General features: G+C 34.8%; 3 protein-coding genes and 1 pseudogene across 3 annotated transcripts; 2 read left to right on the forward strand and 2 right to left on the reverse strand.

The window, feature by feature from the left end:
* The first annotated feature begins 1,136 nt into the window (after positions 1-1,136).
* Positions 1,137-2,064, forward strand: LOC114397075 (pollen-specific leucine-rich repeat extensin-like protein 2). The gene has a single exon (XM_028359200.1). It carries the CDS (start codon positions 1,189-1,191, stop codon positions 2,062-2,064), a length of 876 nt encoding a protein of 291 aa, XP_028215001.1. The 5' UTR covers positions 1,137-1,188.
* Positions 2,065-2,541: 477 nt separating this feature from the next.
* On the forward strand, positions 2,542-7,064 carry LOC114395951 (proline-rich receptor-like protein kinase PERK12). The gene is made up of 7 exons (XM_028357818.1): positions 2,542-3,000; positions 3,103-3,189; positions 4,141-4,211; positions 4,329-4,405; positions 4,698-4,845; positions 5,651-5,812; positions 6,160-7,064. Exons 1-7 carry the CDS (start codon positions 2,640-2,642, stop codon positions 6,451-6,453), a joined length of 1,200 nt encoding a protein of 399 aa, XP_028213619.1. The 5' UTR covers positions 2,542-2,639; the 3' UTR covers positions 6,454-7,064.
* A 93-nt stretch (positions 7,065-7,157) lies between these two features.
* Positions 7,158-10,888, reverse strand: LOC114397076 (transcription factor bHLH90-like). The gene is made up of 6 exons (XM_028359201.1): positions 10,794-10,888; positions 9,161-9,352; positions 8,212-8,278; positions 7,977-8,131; positions 7,578-7,809; positions 7,158-7,490 (listed from the first exon to the last, which is right to left on the reverse strand). The coding sequence occupies exons 1-6, from the start codon at positions 10,886-10,888 to the stop codon at positions 7,251-7,253; spliced, it is 981 nt and encodes a 326-aa protein (XP_028215002.1). The 3' UTR covers positions 7,158-7,250.
* Positions 10,889-22,944: 12,056 nt separating this feature from the next.
* LOC114395328 lies at positions 22,945-23,725 on the reverse strand (annotated as a pseudogene).
* Positions 23,726-25,730: the final 2,005 nt, after the last annotated feature.

Here is a 25,730-nt window from a genome sequence, read left to right on the forward strand (position 1 = left end):
AATAATCCAAGGTTTATGTATTTATTTTATTTGTAACTAATAAAATTATTTTAAAATTAAAAAATTTAATGTCTATACAATTACAATATAAAATATGTATGATAAATTTATTAACTTTTGAAATAATTATTTTCAAATAATTTAAATAATAATTTGATTAAATAAAAATGTATAATTTATCGAGTTAGTTTGTTGACTTTTGAATTATTTTAAGATAATTATTTTAAAAATTAATAAATTTATCATACATGATATGTTATGGTTAAACAATTAAATAGAAGCGTTTTTAATTTGAAAAATCAACAAACTTACTAAAAGAATTAGAATAAATAAAAAATTATAATAAGTGTTTTTAATTTTTGTTTAAATATTCATGAATACATGTGAATATCCGCCAGTTAAAAATATCCGGAGTATCTATTTAATGGTACCGTACAAGAAGTAGGGTAGGTAGCGGGTGACTTTTACCCATACCTGCCTCATCCTGTTTTCATTCCTAATTGAAACCCCTAATTTGATTTGTATAAAATGATGGATTAAATGGAGCAGTCCGTTTAACCATCATATAAAATTTTTTTTAAAGCTCATTTATTATGGAGCAGGCCATTGTTAAAACTTAGAAGCTCATGGACTCGGTCGGGTCAAACAGATATATGTCAATAACCCAGTTTAAATTGCGCGGTAACCCGAGATTCATGGAGAAGAAGAACACGGCGGCACCAAAACATAACCGAAGAAGCAAAACAAGAATCTAAGAAAATACGAAACAGCACAATCTACGTGCCTCTTCCCCTAAAAAAACACCATCCAGCACAGAGAGATTGTAGGGCTCGTGATGGATGATTTTCCAATGGCCAACATTTTTGTTTTTCTCTTTTGGTTTCCCTTTCGTTCAATCGAGACACACACTCTCTCTCTCTCTCATCCATCAACGCGTTGCATCATCGAGCTGCCAATTCTGTTCGTCGAACTTGCGCGGATCGACGAATCCATGCTGGAACATACTACAACAACAATCCATGTTCTTGCTTTGTTTTATTCCTTTTCTCAAAACCTAGGTTTGGTTTTCCGGAACCTGTTACATTTCCATACACTTTACCTCCGTTTAAAGACGGGAGGTGAAGGGGTTTCAATTTTCTTGCCATTCTGAGAATTTTTATATATATATATATATATCTATATATTAAGATGAGTACAAAACATACCGAAGAGGACGATGATTCTTCTCATCTAATTATACCTAACAAAGATAGAAGGAAACAGAAGAGTTCTCATGATGACAAGGATTCGGCTCCATCTCCAAAGCCTCCTGATTCAGATTCTCGGGAGAGTGCTCCGTCCAAGTCCCCACGGCCATCACCACTGCCACTGCCGCCTCAGTTGAAACCATCAATATTATCACCGCCTTGGCTAAAACTTCCCCCACCGTTTATGTCGCCACCACCATCTAAATATTTAAGTCCACCACCATCACCGCAACCGCCACCTCTACCATTACCATCACCATCACTGCGACCACCCTCACCATTGCCGCCATCACCACCACCACCCTCATTGCCACCACCTTCATCGCCACCGCCACCACCGCCACAATCACAATCAGTGCCGTTGCGCAATGGCAATCCTTCTCCTCCTCCTCCTCCTCCTTATTATCCACGTAAACAGTGGCCACCACCGTTGCAACCATTATCGTCGCCACCACAATTCCGTGCTCCACCTCCCCCTGATAGACCTTCTTCGCGGCGTAATGCACCCTCCAATGATTCAACCCAGGGAACCTCTGAGAAGTCACGATCAGGTCACCATAAGCATGGTGTTGCTTCCCATACAAACTCAACAGGTTCTTCTCCCAATCAAACCTCTTCTGGTGATAATTCAGGAAAATATGTTGGTTACACACTCGCTGGGATTTTTGCTGTTGCCTTGGTTGCTGTAGCTGTAGCTCTTGTTTTCGTGTTTAAGAAGAAAAAATCAAGAAGGGATGCCTATACTACACCCTATATGCCACCCTTTAAAATTCATGTAAAATCAGGTAAATCATTTGTAGTCATTTTTCGTACTTAGGATAAAAGTATAAAACCTAGATTGTTGTGCTTCTATAAAAAGGTGGTCAAGCAAGAACCATCATAGTCCTAACTAATCTCTGGGTGACACCTAATGAAGTGTTGTTAATTCTTTCTAATAACTTGAAAAACTTGAATACGTCGAATAGAGATTGTCTAGGATCATAAACGCACGATGCTTTGAGATTACCTAATAATTTCTTTTTTTTAAGATAACTCCAGTGGTTGAAAAATGCAGGTTTTGATTAAAGAATAATATCAACTACCATTATATAAAGTTGTCATTTTAGCTCTCAGCAATACTATTTGGTATGAATGAGTTTTTTTTCTGGAAATTTGTAACAAATAATTTTTTATCCTGGGAGAGAAATTATTGTTGAGAGAGAGAAATTTCACTTTCATACATGTCTTTCACTAAGTTTTCATACCAATCAGCATTTCTCTTTACTTATTCACTGCCTTGCTACATTTGATTTTCTTGTCTAATTGTGATGGCCACCAGGTGCTAATGGGCATTACTATGTACAGCAGCCTATCCCATCGCCTCCCCTTGCAAACAACTATGGAAATGGGAATATGAGCATGCAACATTTAGGCGCTTCTTTCGACTCAGCTCAGTTCAAAAGTGTTCAGATAGTTTTTACCTATGAAATGGTTATGGAAATGACCAATGCATTTTCTACTCAAAATGTTATTGGGGAAGGAGGGTTTGGGTGTGTTTACAAAGGTTGGCTGCCAGATGGAAAAACAGTTGCAGTAAAGCAGCTTAAGGCTGGCAGTGGACAGGGAGAAAGGGAATTCAAGGCTGAAGTGGAGATCATCAGCCGTGTTCATCATCGACATTTGGTGGCATTAGTTGGTTATTGCATATGTGAGCAGCAAAGAATTCTTATCTATGAGTATGTTCCTAATGGAACACTCCATCATCACTTGCATGGTAACGTGAGTTTCCCTTGATTTTTTCTTCGAAAATGATAATGGAGTTCATGTTTTCTCTGTATTTCATTTGGTTCTCATGATCATATGTGTATTATTACAGAAAGTGGAATGCCGGTGTTAGATTGGGCCAAGAGGCTAAAGATTGCAATAGGTGCTGCAAAGGGCCTAGCATATCTGCATGAGGACTGTAAGCATATCTGTATTTATTTTCTTCTCCCATAAGTGCTTATAAAAAAAGTTTATCTAAACAGAACCTCTATATTCTTCAAGTGGAATGCAACATTTTAAAAATCTTTTGACAACTGGGGAAATGAGTGTGCAAATGTTGTGTAGAAAATCTGAACTGCACAATTTAATTTTAATTTCTGACAAATATTAGGCGGAACCCGGATGGTTTAAGTGGGTTCAGTTAAACTCATTATATGATGTGTTTTTCAAGTGATGTGTTGAAATACTCCTTTTATCCTTGTCGAGTGAGTCATAATTTTCTGTTATCTGAAGACACTCCTAGCTACCCTTTCTCCATGAATTATGGGCCAACAATTCAATAATTCTTAATTTGTTATCCTCTCATCCCTTAACTTTGCTTGATGTTTGATGGAAGTTACGAGAAGATTATGCACTGATGTATAAAATTTTTCTGAAGCAGAGAACTATCCTAAAGCCTAGAAGATCTTACAAGTTACAATATGAATACCTCTTAGATCTCAATAGTGTTATGAAGTTCATTTCACGCTTTAAGAAAGATCGTTGTTACTTTTGAGTCACTTATCTGTTTATGTTTCATTGTATCTTAAGGAGATCACATAATTATTGACTATGCTTCGCTCTTTTGAACATTTCTCCGAACACCAGTGTGTTTGTAACAACAAACAGAAGTAAATTTTGGGTAGGAGGTTAGCAACTATTCCAACTATCACAAATACAAAGTAGACATTTAGAAGAGGAAGCATATTTTCAACCTTTTTGAGGACCTAACTAAGGAATTATATAGCGCATGATTTTTTTATTTATTAGGAAGACAACTGCCTGCAACAAACTTCTGGATTTTTATATTTCTTATTTTATTTCAAAATTTCTTATGTCAATGTTAATTTTTCATTTCTATGAATAACTAAAGTATTTTATCTATCTCTAGGCAGCCAAAAGATTATTCACAGAGATATAAAGTCCGCAAACATACTTTTGGATAATGCTTATGAGGCACAGGTATGCATACATTTTGTTTTGTTCATGTACTATGGTGAAATTTATTTTTCAATCTAGGCACATTAGTTTTCTCTAAATACGAAGTCTGGATGGTAATTCACCCTTGTTTTAGCACAGGTTGCTGACTTTGGACTTGCGAGGTTAGCTGATGCTGCCAATACCCATGTATCAACTAGGGTCATGGGAACCTTTGGGTATGTTTCCTTTTCCTGAACATAAAGAAAGGATACTAATGTATATAGATTATCATGGGGGATTGGGACTTGCAGTGAATGAAAATAAATTCAACTTTAATGAGGGTGGCTTAAGTTTTGTTTTGAAAAGGTCTTATTAAAATTTTAAGGTTTGATTCTACTACCACATGTCGTATCTGCGGGGATCCATCAAAATATTTTAATAATGTAGATGCATTTGCCGGCCGGAAAACCTTTTTCAATAATGCCCAATTAAATTACTACAGAAACTCATTTCTGGCTTCAATTACAGGTACATGGCTCCAGAATATGCAACAAGTGGAAAATTAACAGACAGATCAGATGTTTTCTCATTTGGGGTTGTCCTCCTTGAGCTTGTAACGGGAAGGAAACCCGTTGATCAAACTCAGCCTTTGGGAGATGAGAGTTTGGTTGAGTGGGTAAGAATATACCTTCTACATATTTTGAAATGTGATACTTACTCTCCTTTTTGCAAAAAGTGTTTATACATCTTTCACTCTCTTCCCTTTGTATCCCATTTCTGCATGTCCTATCGGGAAGACAATATTGAATGATCAGGAATCATCACGTGTCTATGGTATCGACCAATCTCCAGGTTGATATGTAGTCAACTTCTTAATTTAGGAGAAAGAGTTAATAAAACTCGGCTATATATCATGGGCAGATTGGTTGAAACTTGTGGTGATACTAAACCATATAAAAATTTCTCCCCATGGTGCCTTTATAATAGAACTTTTGTGAATTAATGATATGTAAATGCCCATTTCTTTAAATTTCCACACTCACTTCTCACCTCTCTTTCTCTCTTCCCTTCCATCATCACAAGTCCCATTATGGTTTTGTAGTACAACTCATTTGAAACATTTGATTCAGTTATTTAAAAAATTCGCTAATTTTTATTAATTTCTTTAAAAGCCTTAGAAAAAATTATTATTTCCACAAAACTAATTGTTCTCAAACATGTACATATACAAGCCAATGGAAATAGGTGTATCCCCAGGAAAGTATAAAACACCCATTTCTCTTTTTTCCTTCCCTTATCTCTTCACTTTCCTTTTGATGAGTACTAGAGACAATAGTATAAAAATAGAAATCAAGTTTATGAATAAAATTACTAATTTTAATAGTTCACTTTACAATAATCAAACTATGCGTCACAAGTTAACATGTTCAACTGATGACTCTGGTTATTCTAACTCTTATGAGATTGTCCTGTGCCTACAGGCTCGTCCACTTCTCCTTCGTGCAATTGAGACACGTGATTTTAGTGATCTAACAGATCCAAGACTCAAAAAACACTTTGTGGAGAGTGAAATGTTCAGAATGATTGAGGCAGCTGCAGCTTGTGTTCGCCACTCTGCTCTTAGACGGCCTCGTATGGTTCAGGTGATAACAATACCAAAGAGCTATGATGTTGTGCATCAAAACATCCACCTACTATTTAAGCTTGTGCTTCTTTTCATTTTTCATGACTATCTTTCTAATAATTCTATCTCAACTCATTTAAGCCATATATTATTAGATACTACACCTAGGGGTTAGTTAGTTAGTTATATATCTGGCAATCTGTTATGACAGTTGTATTTGGAAGGAAACGTTTCTGTTGTAATGTAACCTGTATATAACAGCTACATGAAAAGATTTTCAGTGGAGTTAATAACATCAGTGTTTTTTTTTTTTTTTCATTTGATACATCGATAATATTTACTAATGCATCTTGTGGTTGATATCAGGTGGTAAGAGCCTTGGACTGTGGAGACGAAAGTTCTGATATATCTAATGGGATGAAATATGGTCATAGCACGGTTTATGATTCTGGCCAATATGATAAAGCAATTATGCTATTCAGGAGGATGGCCAATGGCACCTTTGATGATTCTGATTTTGATATGGTAAGTAGAGAATACAGTTTGTCAAGAAACACCTCAATGACCTCAAGAGGATCCCAACAAGAATTGATACAGCATAGTTCTAGTGGCGAGTTTGATTCTAGAGATATCAACATGCATAGGAGCAGTATTGAATGAAAACAGGGATTGAGGGAAAGCACACATAGCAGCGCAACAGAGACCAATGAGTATAGACGTATGGCGTTAGAGGCTGCTGCTTTTAACCCAATTAGATTCCCCAAATTCTTCTAATGGACCATGACAACATTGCATGATCATCATACCACAAGCCATAAATGTTTCTGGTTTTACATGGATTAGAACTATGGCCTGTATGTTGGCAGCGTGTAAAAAGATAAGTTTGTTGAGGTCAAAATTTAATGTCATTGCATCAGAAAGGGGATCCTATGAACTAATATAGTGAAGGGGGACTGTGAGAGAGGTGGTGAGACAGAAGGATGAAATGAATGCTTTCCGAAAAAAGTTCTAATCCACCTAACTTTTTAAATGATGCAGGTTACATTTTTTTCCCATGAATAAAATCTTTCCTACTTTTTTGGTCTCTCCCAAAATTGTGTAATCCCTCTTGGAAGGGAAGAGAGTAGTGGAGCCATATCTAATTTATAAACCCAAACTGGAATGTGATAAGTGTTTTGTATTGGACTTGGAGTCCTGAGCCAAATTACCGCAAATTAGCTCATGTATTTTTATGGTGCTCCTTATATTCAGCAAATTAATGCACTTCGCTATGAATTCTTATATTCTTACCTTAACCGTCAGAATGTTAAGGACTCTGCCATCAAATGTGGTCTGTCTTGCTAATGTGATGCAGTTCTACTTGCACCTGCTAACGTGTTAAAGATTACTTAGAGTCACAAAGACAGGATGTATTGAAATTTAGTTTCATCTATGATTTAGAGAGAACAGTGAGGAGGTTATGCAAACTCTTGTACCTCCATTTGCATCTTTTTAGTGCAACCAGAAGAACTTTGATTAAGAGGAGGGTTACTTCCGGTTCCTTCTTGTTTTTTGGCTTTTGTTATCCTCAATTGTGGTGTGTTCTTCTCGCATTCCTGTTCTTCCAATTCCCTGACCTCATCTTTAAGTTCTCTTACTTGCATTTGCAATTCCTTTATATGGTCAACCGCGTCGGCAAGAATTGCAGCTCTATCCATCTGCCAAAATTTAGTCTATCAGATATTAGTCAGAATTAAGAAGGCCAAGCATTATAAATATGCTTCTAAGTTATGCCGTTTATCTACCTTGGTTATCCTTGGGACTAGATACCGCAGAGTAAAAAGCCCTTTCTTTATCTTGTTCCTCCTATTCCTCTCTGTGACAAGATTTTTAGCCTGGTAAACTTCCTTCTGAGACTCCTTGACCGATTTTGATTTATCATCGTCATCATTGCTACAATGGGATGTCAAACCTCTCTGCCGTTTCCCTGAAGTTTTGTTGTACTTGGGCATTTTAGTTTTGGGGATAGGAGAGATATTTTAACTTGTGGTTTCAGATACTCATTGGGAATCAAAACAACAAACTTTGAATCAAATGATGGTTCTTCAGTTGAAGGATTAGACCCATTGGAGGGTCCTTCAATGCTAGGATGGGAGCTGCATTGTTTTGTTGCAGGCTGATGGACCCTAGGAGTTAAAGTTTACATGTGTGGTGAACACCACTGTGAGTATTGTTCCCTTAATGGCAGATGTTCATTGATGTTCAGACTGGTGTAGCTCTGTGCAGATATGGTTTCTTGCTCTGAAGAGACACAACCATGTGCTGTTATGAGCTCTATGATATTCATATCCATTGGAATCTGAGAAAGATGAGCACTTCATTAACATAAGAGTTTTCAATCAGAGGTGTTGTTAACAAGTATCAAGATTTATATTCTACCAAATTCAGTGAAGAGCTCAATAAGACCACCAAAAATAGGGACCAAAACTTGGGTTCCAATTGATTCCTGCCAAAACAGTGAGAATTTTAGTTTATAAATTATAATCCTATTAAACATGGTGAGCTACCATTAATAATCACAGTTAAAATGTAAAATATTTTCCTGTATCCATGACAAATTGACAACTGTTGTGCAATATTAATTTTTTTATGTAACTTTTGAGTTACTTTGAGAAGGTAATTGCTTCAGCCTGAAATGTTATCAGGGTTGCCACTGATTTTGGATGTTCGTGTATTAAAATTTACACAAAGGTCATAGCTAAAGCTAATTAATCAGATTAAGGGAAGAAAGTAATTTGCAATAGCCATCAAAGAACCCAAGGAGGTACTAGTTGTGCCTTTACTAGCACTTAACCAATGTAAGAAAGTTTCTAGCAACAAATGGCAAGTTTCTTGCTAGAATGGAGAGTAAGTATGTGACCCCTTTATCAAAAGAACAAGAGGGAAAAAAAAAAAATCCCTTCATTGCATTAAACTTGTATCAGCTGAAAAACAAAAGAATCACTCAAAAGAATAATTGTAACATAGTCACTTGGTATTTGGATGAAATAGGTTATCTATCTGGGACAAGATTCAAACTTCAGTGAACCTTCCCTAATTTTCATCCCAGAAATAGCCTTTTTATTTAAAATAAAAAGCCAGCATATGGAGAAGGACTAGTTTAAGAAAATAAACAGTAATTTGTCTGATATTTTAGTCCATAGAAATTACCACCTGGGTAATCCATCTTGATTGTTGTGATATGGCAACCTCCATGCACACTGAGCCAGATAATTAACTATCATTAGTCCTTTCTTTGGCCAAATTTACAAAAAAAAAAATTACATACATGTATAGTAAATATTTAAACACACACAAACATAAGTCAGAATGAGAGAGAGAGAGAGACCCAGAATACAGAGACAATGCAAAAGGAAGCTGAGCAAGAGCCTCACAAGCCTTTGTTCTAACTGGATGCTGAAAATGAAAATGGTCATCCCTGCAAATGGGAGCCATGTTGCACACTTCAGCCTTTTCCTCTTCAGGCTTCACCACATCAATGCAACTCCCACTACAACAGCAACCTACCCACTCAATAAACCTACACAGTGATCAAAATGCGCTAAACCCTGATTCCCCAATAAATGAAAAAATAGTAAAAGAAAAAAGAAAAAAATGGCTATTTGTAATAGTAGTGCTAGTACCTTGTTGGGTCATCCCCATATTTCCAAACAACTACATAATCCCAAGCACTGGTCTTAACAAGGGTTCTATGCCAATCTACCACACCCTAACCACTCATTCGTGCCCTCCTAAAACTGCAACTTCGGTTTTGGAGACTTAAAACTTTTGCGTATGCTTTTTTCTACATGGACCACTTCATTTCATTTGATTTTCACGTACCCTTCAATTTATAACAGTTTTCCCGAATTGATGAAGCACACGGTACACGGAAAGTCCTTATAGCAATTAGTACTACGGAATGGTGTATCATTCTCATCAGTGGCATATCTCTGACACTGGGAATCTTTGTACCTGCCAGTGAATGAGAGGCAGAAGCTGTTTTTGACTAACTAACCGTGACCATTAATAATACAAAATAACCATTTTTAACACGTTGCTTTGAAAGCAACCCATGACTGCACAATCATTAGATTCCTTTTATTTGTATTTTTTTTTCCTTTTCTCTTCTTTGACTATTTCGTGTGGGGTCACATTTTATATATCATTTTCTTTTCTCCACACCATAAATATTTCGAAACACAATTCTTTGAAAAGTTTAATAGGGATGTACTATTTATTGTAGGCAAATTTCCCTAGATGGGGTGCTTTTACAAAGTATTTTCTCAAATGGGGTTCTTTTGAAATATTTTACATGGGGGGGTTGTTTTCTACGTAAACTGCATGGGAAACATAGCAAACCGCCATTGCCAATAGCGAGTTTGCTGAGCATCTCCCACGTGACAAGGAAAACGCCAGTGGTGATAGCGATTTCGTACCAGCTGCAAGTCGCCAGCTCTTCTGGCGAGTCTGTGCTTCGTTTTGGAAATCGCTAGTTTGACTAGCGGGTTGGCTTTGCAGGGGGAGGTTCAGGCGTAGGCTAGGCGGTGCAGCTACGGTGCAGGTGCAGAGAAATCGCCAGTCATGGTGGCGATTTGGTTGTTTTCAAAAAAAATTTTTGGCCTATAAAGCAATGCAGGAGGTGCTCCCTTAGTCTGCTTCATTTTTGAATCTTCACTCTGGAAAAAAAACGTAGCAAGAAAATAAGGGAGCACTGGAAGCAAACAGCAATGGCAGAAGAAGCAATGCAGTGAAGAGTGAAGATTCAAAAACGAAGCAGACTAAGGGAGCACAACCTGCATTGCTTTATAGGCCAAAAATTTTTTTTGAAAATAGCCAAATCGCCACCATGACTGGCAATTTCTCTGCGCCTGCTGCAACTGCACCTGCACCGTAGCTGCACCGCCTAGCCTACGCCTGAACCTCCCCTTGCAAAGCCAACCCACTAGTCAAACTAGTGATTTCCGAAACGAAGCACAGACTCGCCAGAAGAGCTGGCAACTTGCAGCTGGTACGAAATCGCCATCACCACTGGCGTTTTCCTTGCCACGTGGGAGATGCTCAGCAAACTCGCCATTGGCAATGACGGTTTGCTATGTTTCCCATGCAGTTTACGTAGAAAACAACCCCCCCCCCCCCATGTAAAATATTTCAGAAGAACCCCATTTGGGGAAATACTTTTTAAAAGCACCCCATCTGGGGAAATTTGCCATTTATTGTATACATTATTAGTCAATAAAAAAGTATTGGTATGATTTGAAGGTACTTAATACAACTAAAAATAATTTTTTTTGTTAGTTTTATAATTGGATAACAGCATTAAAGACATTTACACTGTGAATGCGTGTAGTAGTTTTTCTTCTTTGAACAAAAATTCAACTTCTCCTAATTTTTTCATTGCTACTTGCTACTAGCTATATCAATCAATTGTTGTCTAATTTATTCTTCAGATTTTCCAAATTTGAGCTCTTTCACTCTGAGAAAAATTAAATTTCATTCCATAACATATATGTTTGAGTTGCTAGGATTAATACATGCATATCTTTATCTTTTGGGTGTGTTAAAAAAAACTTTACTTTTGGGATTTTATACATTTATTTCTGTTTTCAACAAGAATATTTGGGTACATATATTGTTGTTGAATTGCTTGCACGGTACAATTTATGTGTACTTTTTTTGTGAAAGCAAATAGTGTGCCCGTCAATAATGAGATATGTAACATGTTTTATAAACTTTAGAGTACGTTTCATTTGTTAAAAAGATAAGACAGACACAACAATACTGAATAAGTAGCTGAGTTACAGAATAACTTTTTTAGAATACGCATACAAGTAATTTTGTGTTATATCTTATTTGATGTGTTTATGTATTGGACAAAATAATATAAATTTTACTATAAAACCCTAGGTGCATTAGTAGTACCTTCACAGCGCAACAAAGGAGAGACACGTCCATGGAAGAGGCGCGGCTCCTAACACCATCGGGCGCAGGGCTTGGCGGTGCAAGACTACCATAGGGTCACATCGATGGCGGTGGTGGCAAAGGGATGCGACACTACCTCGCTGGAGTTGGTCAAAAGAAAAAAAAAATATAACCAGAAAGACGACTACTACTATCTAATTAGAGTTCTACTAATGTGTCATTGATGTCAAAAATAGATAATTGTTTCAGATGCCAAGGGAGGTTCCATTACCAATTGCATAATGGAGAAAATTTAAAAAGATTCATTCTTGCTCTGTGTAGAGACATATCCATAATCACACTTAAAAATAAATAAATAATGAGGAAAAGCCACAAATTCTTATTGAATTTATAGATAACATGAAAATAATGGTGCGACTAATTTGTACAGCAAGTTCTATTAATTTCATTTAAACAACGATTTTAGGTTATATATAAATAACCTTTCAACTATTTAAATATTTCACTAAAAAAACTATGTTAATATTTTGGATAAAAATTTCAAACATTTTCATTCTAAATACAATTTTAATTTCTTGAAAGCAATGAGATTATAATGTTTGACCACTTGAAATATATCAACCTTAAGTTATTAGTGGAATACCATAATAGTAATTTTTCTTTTCATTTAGTATGTTCAAATAGTATATAAATAGAATACATTTGGTGAAAAAAAGGAAACATTCCAATTAACATGCTTAAAAACAAGTAACCACGAAGTCAAATGGATCACGTTACACTGTTGCCCTTCTTACACTATTACTACTATTTTTTTGTGCTAGTAAATAATGAATCACTTCTTTTAACATTTAATCAAAGTTTCACATATAAGTTGATTATATATAATTAATTTTCCTCAGTTTTAAACAATTTATATAAAAAAAATCCACTGCACAGGACAAAAACACCTTGCCTCTTCAACTATCACCGAAGAAGCTCTTTGTTGTTGATCAACTCAACCACTTTTCCTCACAATCAAAAGGTACATTGAAAGAATCATGCAACAAGACTTCACAAAAAATGAAAATGGCTGAAGTTGAGACATTGAACAATAAATGCAAGAAGAGAAAATTCATGGATTTCTCAAACACATGGAGACTATGGAAAAACACGAAGCTTTGAAGAAACAGTAATGGCAAGGATGCTTTTGTTCTCTTGAATCCTTTGGGGTCAATGCCAATTAAGTCCAATGAGGCAAAGTAAAAATTGTTGTTTCAAAAAGAATAAAGGGTGGGAAATGCAAAACAACTTTGTCACCTCAGGAGAAGCTTTACATGATGAATAAAAAGAGAAAGGAAAGACATTCTTGCCTTATAGGAAAAAGTTGATTGGGATCTGCGTCAACATTAATGGATTTAGTAGGATCCTTAGTACTTTTTGATATCCCAATTCTACATTTTTTCACTAGTTTTGGATTGTTTTATTTGCTCATGATAAAACAATTTTTTTGGTAAATAATCCATGTACAAAATTTGGTGTTTACAACAATATCATTGTTTGAGGATTTTTTTTTGCTTTAGAAGAAAACAAGAGTTTGCAATTCCCTAGGAGATAAATATTTTGTGTAATTTTTAGTTATATCATATCTACTTACAAACCCTAAATATCTACTTAATGTGGAAAATATGTAAGACATTTTTTTCCATTTTTTTTAAAGCAAAGTAATTTATGTAGATGTTATAACATCCCAATTTTCTTAGATTGGGAGGTTTTGTGTAGAAGTAAACTGTGTTTGTTTGATATGTAGTGTGTTAGGATTATTCTTGGTGACCAAATTATGCATATAAGAGACATAACCGTCATTAGATAATTAAGTGACTTAGATTTAAGTTCTAAGTCTAGAAATAAGTAGTTTACACGTAAAAACCCTTGGTCAAACCATCAATTAGCAAAAGTCAATTGCAATTTAGAAAGTCAAAGTAAGGGAATTCTTCATTAATGACAATTTACTAATTAAAGTCTTTTAGGCTAATGTGAGAGATTTAGACTGATTCATGGAAGTTTAGAACTTGAATATGTCTAGATGTGATAAACAATTAGTTTAAATGATTGAGGAGGATGAGAATTAATTTCTCATTCACTTCAATTATTTTTGTCAAGATTAATAAAAGAGATTAATAAATGAACTTATCATTCTAGAATTAATTTAGAAGTGAGAATTAATTAGGGATTAATTGAGAGTTTAAGTCGTTGTTAAGTGTAGTTAGTTTGAATAGGAAAAAGAGAGGAAAAAACCTAGGAGACCCATATGTAGGACCTCCTCTAAACCTAACTCTCCCTCTATTAAAGAGAAAGCAACCCAACCCCCTCTCTTGTTGTGTGTTGGTTGTCCAAGGAGAGTGAGAGAGGGAGTACTTTGCTTTTTATTTCTTCTCTTCATCCATTGTTGGAAGCTCAAGTCCTTGGAGGTATAGATGAGTCCCTCTTCTCATGCCCATCTCCATTTTCTTCTTCCCTTGAAGCTTGATTGCACATCTCCTTCTCTTTCATCCTCCATTTTCATGACTAGGAAGGATTTAAGTTTCTAGCTCAATCCACACTCTTTTCTTTGCTTCATTGAGTCAAAAAAGAGGTAAGAGAGGAGTATTTCATTTCTTAGGACCCATACTATGTTGCTAGGCACTAGAACTTCATTTATATGATGATTTTGTATGTTTAACACAAATCCCGTAACTTTGTAATTGTGGTACTGTGAATGCTACGAATTGAATTTATGAATTATGGGTTCGAATTTGAGTTCCTTAATCCCTAAAACCTAGGAAATCATATATGATTGCCTCATTTGGATTTGTGTAGCCTTGGGAAATTAATTTTCAAGTTAGGGCAATATATATGATTTTCATGCTCTATTTTTGTAGCTTTTGAATTTGGGGTTCGAATCTGTTGAAATGGACCTCATAATTGACCTTATTAGGTACAAGAACCTAGGGCTAGACATAAAGTACACCCCATTTGAGTTAGTATAGTCTATGGAACCATGATTTCAAGTTTTGTGCTCTTTTAGCACCTTCACTGTTTTGAACGATGTGTGCATATGGGCTTGTTTTCTATAGATTTTGACCATGTAATAGAGTTACTCATATTTAAAAACACAGGGTTTGATATAAAATTTGTATGAAATGGATTTCTACAACTCTTGGAATTTAGGAAACAAGTTTGTGAACTTTAGAGGCCAAGTGCAGAGCATTTTCAAAATCTGACCAAATGGGAGTGGAATTGGAGGATTGAGTCCAAAATTAAATTCCTTACATCCTAAAACCTTGAAAAACTTATATGGTTTGCCTTAATTGGATTTCTTCATCAATTGAAATGTTTTTAAAAGTGGGTGATTAGGCACAATTCCAAATGAGAAAGTGTTTGTATGTGTAGAATTGTATGAAAATCATGATATAGCTTTTGGAATTAATTGTTTGCTTTGATTGATTATTATTATGTGGAATTTCTATGATTAAATATGTGAGACCAAGTGAGTGTGACCACTTGGAAAGGCATGTTGCATGATATTGATTATTATGATATTGATCTTGAATTTTTGTGCTTTAGGATTGGGTCCAAGGGTGTTTGACCCTCAACAAATTGTACTTGGATGTCTTGTGATGGATTAACTATTGGTTTGATAGTGATGGATGTACAAGTGGTAATGTCCACTTAAGTGGACATTTTGATGATGACCCTAGAAAGGGAAGAGGATTAATTCCCTTCCTCTCTTACTATGTTTGTGTGTGTGCATGATTGAGGATACTTGCAATCGGGAACTACATAAGGATCAACATGCATTACAAGGAAAGGATGGAAAACAATGCCGGATATTGTGTTAGAACTAGAGTGAATGTTGTGTCGAGAGTGGGGCATGACCCTTAACTTAGTGGAAATACATCCTTTAATGTCTAGTCACAAGTACCAACGCAACCGTCGTTCACATTGCTCATCATAAAGAATGAGTGAGGATTCGTTAAGTGAGGATGGATGACACATAGTAGGTACACTAGGGGATTCAATTGGTCCAAAGGAACCTGAGGAATTGTTGAGTGGTGATAACCCGACTAAGGGTCTTATTCTCAGTTAGTATGGGGGACTCACCAGCCATAGTTGGCATTCCGGACTATAGTGGAGCTGTATCCATTGCTAGTGAGAGTGTCATGTCATGTAACCGCATGTGATGTGTCCTCCCAATTTTCATCCATATGTTGCATAAGATCACGAAGGCCTGGGTGCTTAGTGGTAGTGTTGGGCCCAAGGTAAGAACAGTGTAGTCGTAGAATGCGGAATAGGATGTCGTGAGTGTTACTTGCTAGTTGACCGCACATGATGGTTGTTAGGTTACGTGTGGAATTTAACATCTGTGTTTTTGGTTCCGAAATCGATGGTGTACTCATTCCTTTATTACCATTTTCAAGACCAGATGACGAGCCTGGCGCCGCCTCCCTTATTCTACATTGATGCTATGGAGACCAAGTAGGAACACAGTGACATGCTCTATGTGGATCACTTCTCCGGATTATAACGTTGTCGTCATATGCCAGATGTACCAGGAGATGAGATTCATATTATTGAATTTTGCTTTTCATGGACCCAGCCTACACCGTCCTACTATCGCTTTGCAACACCCGTGTTGGAGGTGGTCATTCCATTCGAGTCCCTTTTGTCGTCTACTGACATTGCAATGTCTTTTGCTGATTTTGACTCCTCATCCAAGGATACTGATACCGCCTCTCCCACTCTAATGTATCCTCATTCGATGTTGCCTGAGGCTTGGGTACTACCTGAGGTGGATCTTGTGTCAGAGAACGAGGGAGAGGATTCAGAGGAGGATACATCATACGAGGAGGATCCATTTATGGACAAGGAGGACCCTGCCACAGAGCCTGAGATCATGGAGGAGGATTCCTTACAGGATTCATTTGAGGAGTCTTACTAGGAGGCCTTCTTGCATCTGATTTGATTGATTCTTTTTGTGGATATGGCTAACTTTAGGACTTCGGTATAGATGATTGCTCTAAGTTTTTAGGTTTTACCCTTATATATGTATTTTGGAGATGGGTAGACCTAGGCTCAGACCTTTTGTAATTATCAATCATTACTATTTACATTATTATTTTGGGTTGTTAATGTTGTTAGAGATAGGGGGAGCAACATGAAGACTTAAGCTTGAAGCTTGAAGAAAAGCTTGAAGAAGTTTTCTCATCTTTTACATGCCCAACTCTCTTGAGTGGCATTTGTATTGGTTGTTATTTTGAGTGTTGCATCTCAATCCATATTATATCTTTTGTGCATTATGCATCACCATGTGTGAGTGAGAAGAAAATTTCTTCAGAAGGCAAAACTCTTTATTTTAATCGATTACAACCTTATCGTAATCGGTTACACAAGTTGTTTCAAGCTTGCAAAGTTATGTCTCGTATCGGTTTAATTGATTATAGCCTTATCGTAATCGATTACATAGTTTTTTTTTAGACAATGATTGATTTATTTAGGAGTCTCTGCTTTACTCGGTTATCATGAGATATAATCGATTACTTCTCTTTCTATAAGTGTTTTAGAAGTGAACAAGAACACTTTAATCAATTACTTTGAGTATCTAATCGATTACATTGTTCTTGAGTTGTTTCCAGTTTTTGGGAATAACACTTTAATCGATTAAAAAGATAATCTAATCGATTACTTCATTGAATTAATTGATTACCTTATAGATTTAATCGATTACAGGCAGTTATAACTATTTTCTCTATAAATAACCACCTTGTGTTCTCTCCTAAACACTACAAAAACACAACGAAATAAGCTTCTGCTTGAGCTAGGATCATGTGTTGTTATTAGTTAAGGAAAGAAGAGAAGAAAAGTGCGTATAAATAGTAACTCACAACTTCAAATCTTTTGATTGTGAAGATCTTTTGTGATAAGTGAGTTATGTTACTTTTTTTGAGTTCAAGAAGCCACCTTATTTAGTCAAGCAAGGTTTTGCATAATGGATTGATCAGGTTGTGTTTATCTTTAACTCTAGTTTTTCATGTATGGTTTTACACATTTCTTGTTTGTGCATGAATTTCTGAAGGCATACTAGAATAGGTGTTTCTAGTTTAGGCTAAGGGTAGGTTTCTCTTAGGCTCTTATTCACAGAGGACCCTAGTGTTGGGTGCCTGAGTCTCTTTTTCTCGGTGAGAACTGAGATTGCCTATAAGAATTCTATATGCATAGTGGAAATCTAATTTGGGTTTGTATTAGATAATTGGATTAGCTTCTCTAGCGATAGAGAGTGAACCAAAAAGGTTGTGTACTTCTTCTCTTGATCTTATCTTTCTTTCTCATTTTTAACAAGGATCTTGTGTAAATGGTGGATTGATTCAATATTAATTAAGTTCAATTTATGAAAGTTTTGTGATATGATCTGTGCAAAATAAATTTTTGTAACTCCGATTTTAAAAGTTCATTTTGTTTTGAAAACTAATTCACCCCCCATCTTGGTTTGTGAGTACCATCCTCTTTTTCAAATGTCACTCCCTGGTCCATTTGAGAGATACATTTTCTGTTAACTTTTTTGCCATATAATACTTATTGCTATTATTATATTTTGTGACCATGGAGGTTCACTGGTTTATCTTAATCTATTTCTTCTCTAAGCATGTATGATTTATTTCTATTCCTATTTACTTGTTGCCTCAAGTTTTAATGCGTTAAACAGATACTACATTTTAACTCGCACGATTTAAAGATCAAATAATGTCCTTTGAATTTAACTTAAAACTTTTTATTTTCAACAAAAATTTCCACTACCTTTTTTAATATTTGAGTTAACATTAATAATAAATGAGTATATCTCTTTGTTTAAAGTAAAATTAATGGATTATTTGAAAGGTATGTGTGGTTACATCATCATTGTAGTTTAAGTTTTTTTTTACCTTGATGACAAACTAGAGTGAGTTTCCATACATATCGATTTTACTCTGTAGCTTTCCTTTAGACACTATTTTTCACCCCACATATCCAAACAACGTGAAAATTAAAATGCCTTTCATATAATTTGCTCAATGAGACATTTTCAGTTTATTTAAAGAAAAAAGAACAATTAATTGGAGCTATTGTTTAGTGTCATGATAGACATTGTTTCAAGTAAAGAACGAAAAACCTAATAATAATTTAATTGAAAATGATTGATATGTCATCACTGAAAACCTGTCCAAACTAACTTTATACTTGAATATATTTGTTGTTCATGTGCAAAATAATTTAAGCATAAATTTTTTCTTAGGATTTCGTTACTCAATCTAATTTAAACAATTTTATTTATTATTGTAATTATTATAATTATTATTATTTAATCTACTCACCCAATTCCTTTTTCAAAATAGGTTTGAAATTTGAATACAATGATGACTTTTAAAAAATATAAATTTAAAAATACATACCGATTATATATAAATATTTAACCTTATAAATATAAAATTATTTTGGATTAACTTTGCAAACTTTTTGTTTAAAAATACAATTTTAATTTCCTTAAAAGCATTCAGCATTGCTAGAAATCACACTTTTTACATCGGTCGAAAACGACATTCAACATCGGTGGTCAACCATTTTTGAATATGATGTCATTGAAAGTTAAAATTTTTAGCATCGGTCCTCAATTGACCATTATAGAAATACAATGTTTTCTACATCGGTGTTGTCCTGACCACCAATGTAGAAATTAGACCTTCTACATCGTTGCTGATATCATAACCGTTGTTGAAATTAGACCTTCTACATCGGTGTTGTAGTCGTAAACGATGCAAAAAAGGTGTGTTTTAACATCGTGCTTACGTCACAACCCATGTTAAATGTTAAATAACCTACAATTAAAATGTAGGTTAATTAATAATCAAAATTTATATTTTCAATATTATCAATATTGATAATAATCAATAAATATTATTATGTAATATTAAAATTAGTATTTATAATTACAATATTATCAATATTGCTAATGTATAATCAATAAATATTATTATCTAATATTAAAATCAGTATTTATAATTACTAATTATGATATCCTATTATAAGAAACTAAGATAAAAGAATATAAATTTCATATGAAACCTTGAATGAAGTCTCGGTCTTCACATGACACTGTCTCACATTTTGGATATGCATTCAAAACTGCATCCTCAGTATATGCTCCTGGAAGGCCCTGTATCAAGTAATTTACTAGTTAGGAGAAACAATGATGCTATGTGAAATCACAATAATAATACAAAGAACTTTGGCGGGAAATATAGTACTGCAGGTTCAATAAGTTTCTGTTAGTGAAACCACAATAATAATACAAAGAACTTTGGTATTTCCAGCCTTGTGCAGTTTCTGTTAGTCATAATTCATAAAAAAGAAGCTTTAATCAAATAGAATCATGCATATGTTTTACTCATGGAAGCTAGACATTAGAAACTCAAAGATGTTAATTTTTAAAATAGAAAATAAGAAGAAAAAAAAAGAATTAGAGAGAAAGAAATGAACAAAACATAATACAGAGGCAAAAGGAGAACAGGACAAGTCATGTGATATGAGTATATGCCACATGCATTCCACATCTAGTCATATACGAATGAATGTAAAAATTTTGTGGTGAGAAAACAAAAAACAGTGAAAGAGATGGGAAAATGAAAATAAAAACTTGCTTGGATATTTATTTTAGAAATATTAAGTTAAGTGGGCTTATGGACTTACGGTTAGCATGGGCTTACAATGTCATCAATCATTAGTATATTAACAATGTATATGAATTTAAGATAAAAAGGTCTGCATGCAGCGAAGTGAAGAAAAAGGCTTGAAGTACTATCCAGCTAACAAACTATGCCATGCAAATTTGAAATTTCCACAAACTATGCAAGAGAAATTAGAACTAAACGTAAGATCCAATGGTAGTATACCAATTAAAAAGGAGCATTTTCTATAAAACAAAGTATTTATAATACTCCCATGGCTTAATGTATAAGAAAGTTGCAATGATGAAACCTGCAAAAGATGTATCATGAAGAAAATATATATAATTTTTCTACTCAATTAATATTTACACCAAAAGTCACCTCTTCCAAAAATTCCGGCTGTTCCTCATATATTTGCCTCAGCTCATCCAACTACACAATAACAAAATTATCCAAAGTCCAAAAATTAAAAAATCCTGATCAATAATAAAAGGAGAAATTCAATTGAAACTAGATAAAATTGAAATAATTTTGTAATTAAGTATTTTTAATTAATGTTGGCTCTAATTAGATATTGTATTTTGATATCCCACTTAATAAAAGTTTGTGTTAAAAACTAGCATAAATTTTCTATTTCGGCTAAATAAACACTATATATATATATATATATATATATATATATATATATATATATAAATCTGCAGAGTACTTCACGTAACTAACAAGTAAGTCACGAGCTTGAACCCTTGCTCGCACGTCATGTACGTTGGCTTGTCCATTCTTTCTGTATCTTCAAAAATAAAATTATATGAGTTGATTTTATCATGAAAAACTCAATATAGTTTATCTTCTAATTTTGTTCTCTGATAAGTATTTACGGGAAAAAAGAAATCATCTAAAAATCATCAACAGAAAAGAAAAAGATGAGAACCTGTCCTTGAATGCCTGCGGACTCAGAGATGAAGTAATAGAGCAAGACAACAATAGGGGAAGCCAAGACATAGAACAAAAGCCTAAGAATTCCACCAGCCTCAAAGGCCACGAGAGCAAAATAAGGGAAAGAACAGGAGTATGGTTCAAAGAAAAATTTAAATAGCACAAGAATTTGTTAACTTAATCACTGCCTTAAAATAAATTTATCTCATGGTTATACAAATAAATTTAAATAGCATAAATAATGGTGCTTATTAAAGTGATATGTTGTAAGAGAGAACTATATAGTATACAATAAGATTCTAACCTCCAAAGCAATTCAAAGCCATTTCAATTCAAAGCCATTCGACTTGCATCCCAACTAAATGTCGTAATACACACAGAAAGTTAAGCATAGCTCCCCACAATTAATATTTTTACCAATGCGTAATTAGTATACTATGCAGTAACTAAAATGAGTAAATACATATGCATGAAAGAAAAAAAAATAAGAAGAAAAATGAAAACATGCCAATTGAGTCCAATCCAAAAAAATGCACTAAAAAAAGACAAGCAAAAACAAAAGTAGGATAAATTGTTTTGGACCAAAAGCCCATATTTCAGCTGTTCACAAAGCTATTCACATATCTCTAAACATTCGATAAAGAAGCAAAGTATACTATTTTGCGTTGTCTAGCTGCTATTTTGTCCAAATCTGGTTATGAATCAAGAAAAAAAAACTCAAGTGAGTGTATGTAACTTGCAGCTTTACCTGGAATGAATATTTTCTCATATTGAACAATGAACATGCAGTTAAAACTAAGATGAAAGCAAGGATATATAGGCACAAATCATTAACCAAGAGTTAAGAATTTACTTACGAACAATCTCTAGGATAGCCATTGATTTCTCTGCAACCCCTTTGAGGACAAAGATACCTGCAGTTAATCAATTGAATAATTTCAGTTGAGGAAACACATTTACTTTACGTGAAAAATTCCTAATGCAAGTTACTTACATGAGGTCTCTAACAGACTTGCTTGACCATCTAAAGATGTCATGATGAACATCACCCTGGAGAAGAAAAAAATCAAACAATGTTCTGAAATATAAAAAGTATTAAGAAATTTATTAGTAAAAGTAAAACCTCACATAGAGAGCTCAACTAGGACTGAGCATACTTGAAGTTAATCCAGAGTGTACGGATGGACCAAGTTCTGCAAATATGGATTGTAAAGAGATACAATAAATGGCAGATCAAGAACATAATAAAATTGCTTCCAATGTATGAGGGATTATCAGTAATAGGAGTCAGGACTTAAGAGCACAGAAATTATAGAGCAGATCATTCACTATCTTTGAAGTACTAGCAATTACATGCAAGTTAGATATGTTTTCAATTCTTATGTATTTGAACTAATTGTAGAAGATTTATGTTGCCTATAGAACAATGGTTTGGGCTTGAAATGGACATAATTGAATGCAGAGAATCCACATTTCTTCCTAAAAAATATAGCACATTAGCTAAAAGATTTCTATTAAACTTGGAAAGCATTTTATCAGCAGAAAATTAGAATAAAGCTATGAAGGTTTGAAAAGAAAAAGGGAGTAAAAAGGTGAGAAAAAGATGCTAGGACCCATGGGGGGTTCACAATCAAAGAAAAATAAAGCAAGGAAGGCACTGTTAGAGATCGAAAGTAGATTTTGGTTACCCGCTGTGCGTGTCAATGCCTTCAATCTTGTGCAGGGCTATCCAGAGCGAGAAGGTGATAATGTGGCCAGGAACCATGGTGTGTAGGTCCAAGAAAGGAGGGAATCCCGAGGATTAAGATCTCAACCCAGTGGGCATAGGGCGCGGCGAATCCAATGGGCGCATGCTACTCGTGGTGGACGCCGTGAATCTTCTCGTCCCCCCAATTTTTGTGTAAAAACCTGTGGAACCAATAATTGGTGTAATCCTCTATGAGAAAAAAGATAGTGATTAAAAAATCTCTTCCCTCGATGAGCACGATGATGGTGACGGTGAGGGGAACGAACATGTGCATGACGGCTTTGTAGCACTTGAAGGTTTCGGCAAGCGATGAGCGGACTTTTGGTTGGATCTTGTGGCAAGAGACGAAGGAGAAGTGCTTGAATTCACGGAAGACGAGGGGGAGGGGGATGAGGGATAAGATGAGGAAGAGGAACAAAATTTTGTGGCACTAGAGGAAGTAATCGGACTTGGCGGCAAAGTAGTTGAATCAGAGGGTCTCCGCGAAGGTGATGTTGCAGCCCAACACCGCCGCGACCTTCGAGATGGAAGCGTAGGGGAGCATTGTCACCGGAACCCTAGGATTGCTGGCGGCATTGGATGTGATGTGAGAGAGGGGAGGGGCCAAGGGAGCGTGTGATTTTTGCGGTGGTGGATGCTGTGCTAATTAAATATTAATATTTTTGGGAAATTAAAAAGTAGAATATTCAAAGACGATCAAAAGGATAAACCCGTCTTTGTAACTTCATATAACTACGACGGTCTTTCTCAACACGTCGCTGAAATCATTCATACTCACTTTCTAAAACGGTTATTTAACAACCATCGTCGTATGCAATCATTAAAATTACAGGAATGCCACCGCGTATTCTTCAACGACGTTTCTCAGTAACTATGGTAGTTACTGTGTCGTAAAATGTAATATATGTAGTAGTGCGAAGTATAATATTTGGCCACCTGGAATATGTTATCCTCATGTTATTAGTGGAATATGCATATTATTAATTTTTTATTTTTAAACACTATGTTAGAGTAGATATATAAATAGGAACATTCCAATGGGCATGCTTAAGGAGAAACAACCAAGAAGCCAAATAGATCAAGTTATGTTACTACTGGATTTTTTTTTCCTGTGGATTTTTTTTCCTGTTAATATATAATGAAAGAATGACTTCTTTTAACATTTAGTTAAAGTTTCACAGATAACTTGATTATAAATAGTTAATGTTGCTCATAGTTTTAAACAATTTATATTAAAAAAATCCAATTTTATGTTGTAAACATATATTTTCCATAAATTTGCAAATTTTCACATTAATATTATGAACAAATATAATTTGTTTTATTGTTAATTCAACCTACATTTTTCTTATAGTGGTATCTTTCATATGAAAATTTAATGTCAAAGCTTATAATTGAGCACAAAAATTTCAACGAATATCCCTAGTGAGAAGCAACAAGGAAGTTAACAAATTATAGAAAGTTGCACTTTTGGTTAGCTTGTTGTTGTTGTTGTAATTTGTAAGTGTGGGTTAGTAACATGTGAAACCATTGAAAAGTGAGAAAAATAGAAAAATAATTTACAACAAACTTTAATCTACTTTTACATCAACAAAATTAAAGTTAAAATAATGCTACCCAACTAACATAAAGGATAACCCGCTAATCGCTGCGATGCTTCTCCTCACGTTCCCTTCCCAACCACCTCCTTGAAATCCGATAACCATCTTAATGTCATTTTAACAGCAAAAAATAACCTCACATTATAACACATGTATAAATAACTCCCATTTCTAATTTTATTATCATTTCATTTCACCTCATTGGACATTCATGAACTTCAAGCATGAACAACATCCAAAATGAAACCTCAAGCGTTAATAAATTGAAAATGCAAGCTCTATCTATTATCCGAATGCCCCCTTCATTTCATAAATCTAATGATGTTGCTTCCATTTTTTTGAGGCTTGACCAAAATTTCAATGGTGAAAATAAAATCCAAATTGACAATGAAGAAAATTTGGAAGAACAACAAGGGTTCAGTTTTGCATGCTTCGGTGCTCGAGGAACACTTACATTTGCCGATGAGATACTTGACAATGGCAAGATCCATCTAACATCTACTTTTGATCATTCTCTTGGGTTTACCACTGAACAAGACTGACAATTTACCTCTTTAACCACCACTGAAGAAGCTTTTTGTTGTTGAGCAACTCAATGATTTTTTCTCACAATCAAAAGGTACATCGAAAGAAACGTACAATGAGACTTCACAAAAAATGACAACGGTTGAAGTTGAGACATTGAACAACAAATGCAAGAAGAGCAAATCCATGGATTTCTCAAACACATGAAGACTGCACAAAAGCATGAAGCTTCGAAGCAACATTGATGGCAAACACACTTTTGTTCTCTTGAATCCTTTGGGGTCAATGCCAATGAAGTCCATTGTGGCAAAGGAAGAAAGTAATGTTTCAAAAAGAGGAAACAGTGGGAAATGCAAAACAACTTTGTCACCTCAAGAGAAGCTTTACATGATGAATAAAAAGAGTAAGGAAACCTATAAGAGAAAGTCATTCTTACCTTATAGGCAAAACTTGATTGGGGTCTTTGTCATCGTT

Source organism: Glycine soja, chromosome 18, assembly GCF_004193775.1.
Source record: "Glycine soja cultivar W05 chromosome 18, ASM419377v2, whole genome shotgun sequence".
Taxonomy (NCBI): domain Eukaryota; kingdom Viridiplantae; phylum Streptophyta; class Magnoliopsida; order Fabales; family Fabaceae; genus Glycine; species Glycine soja.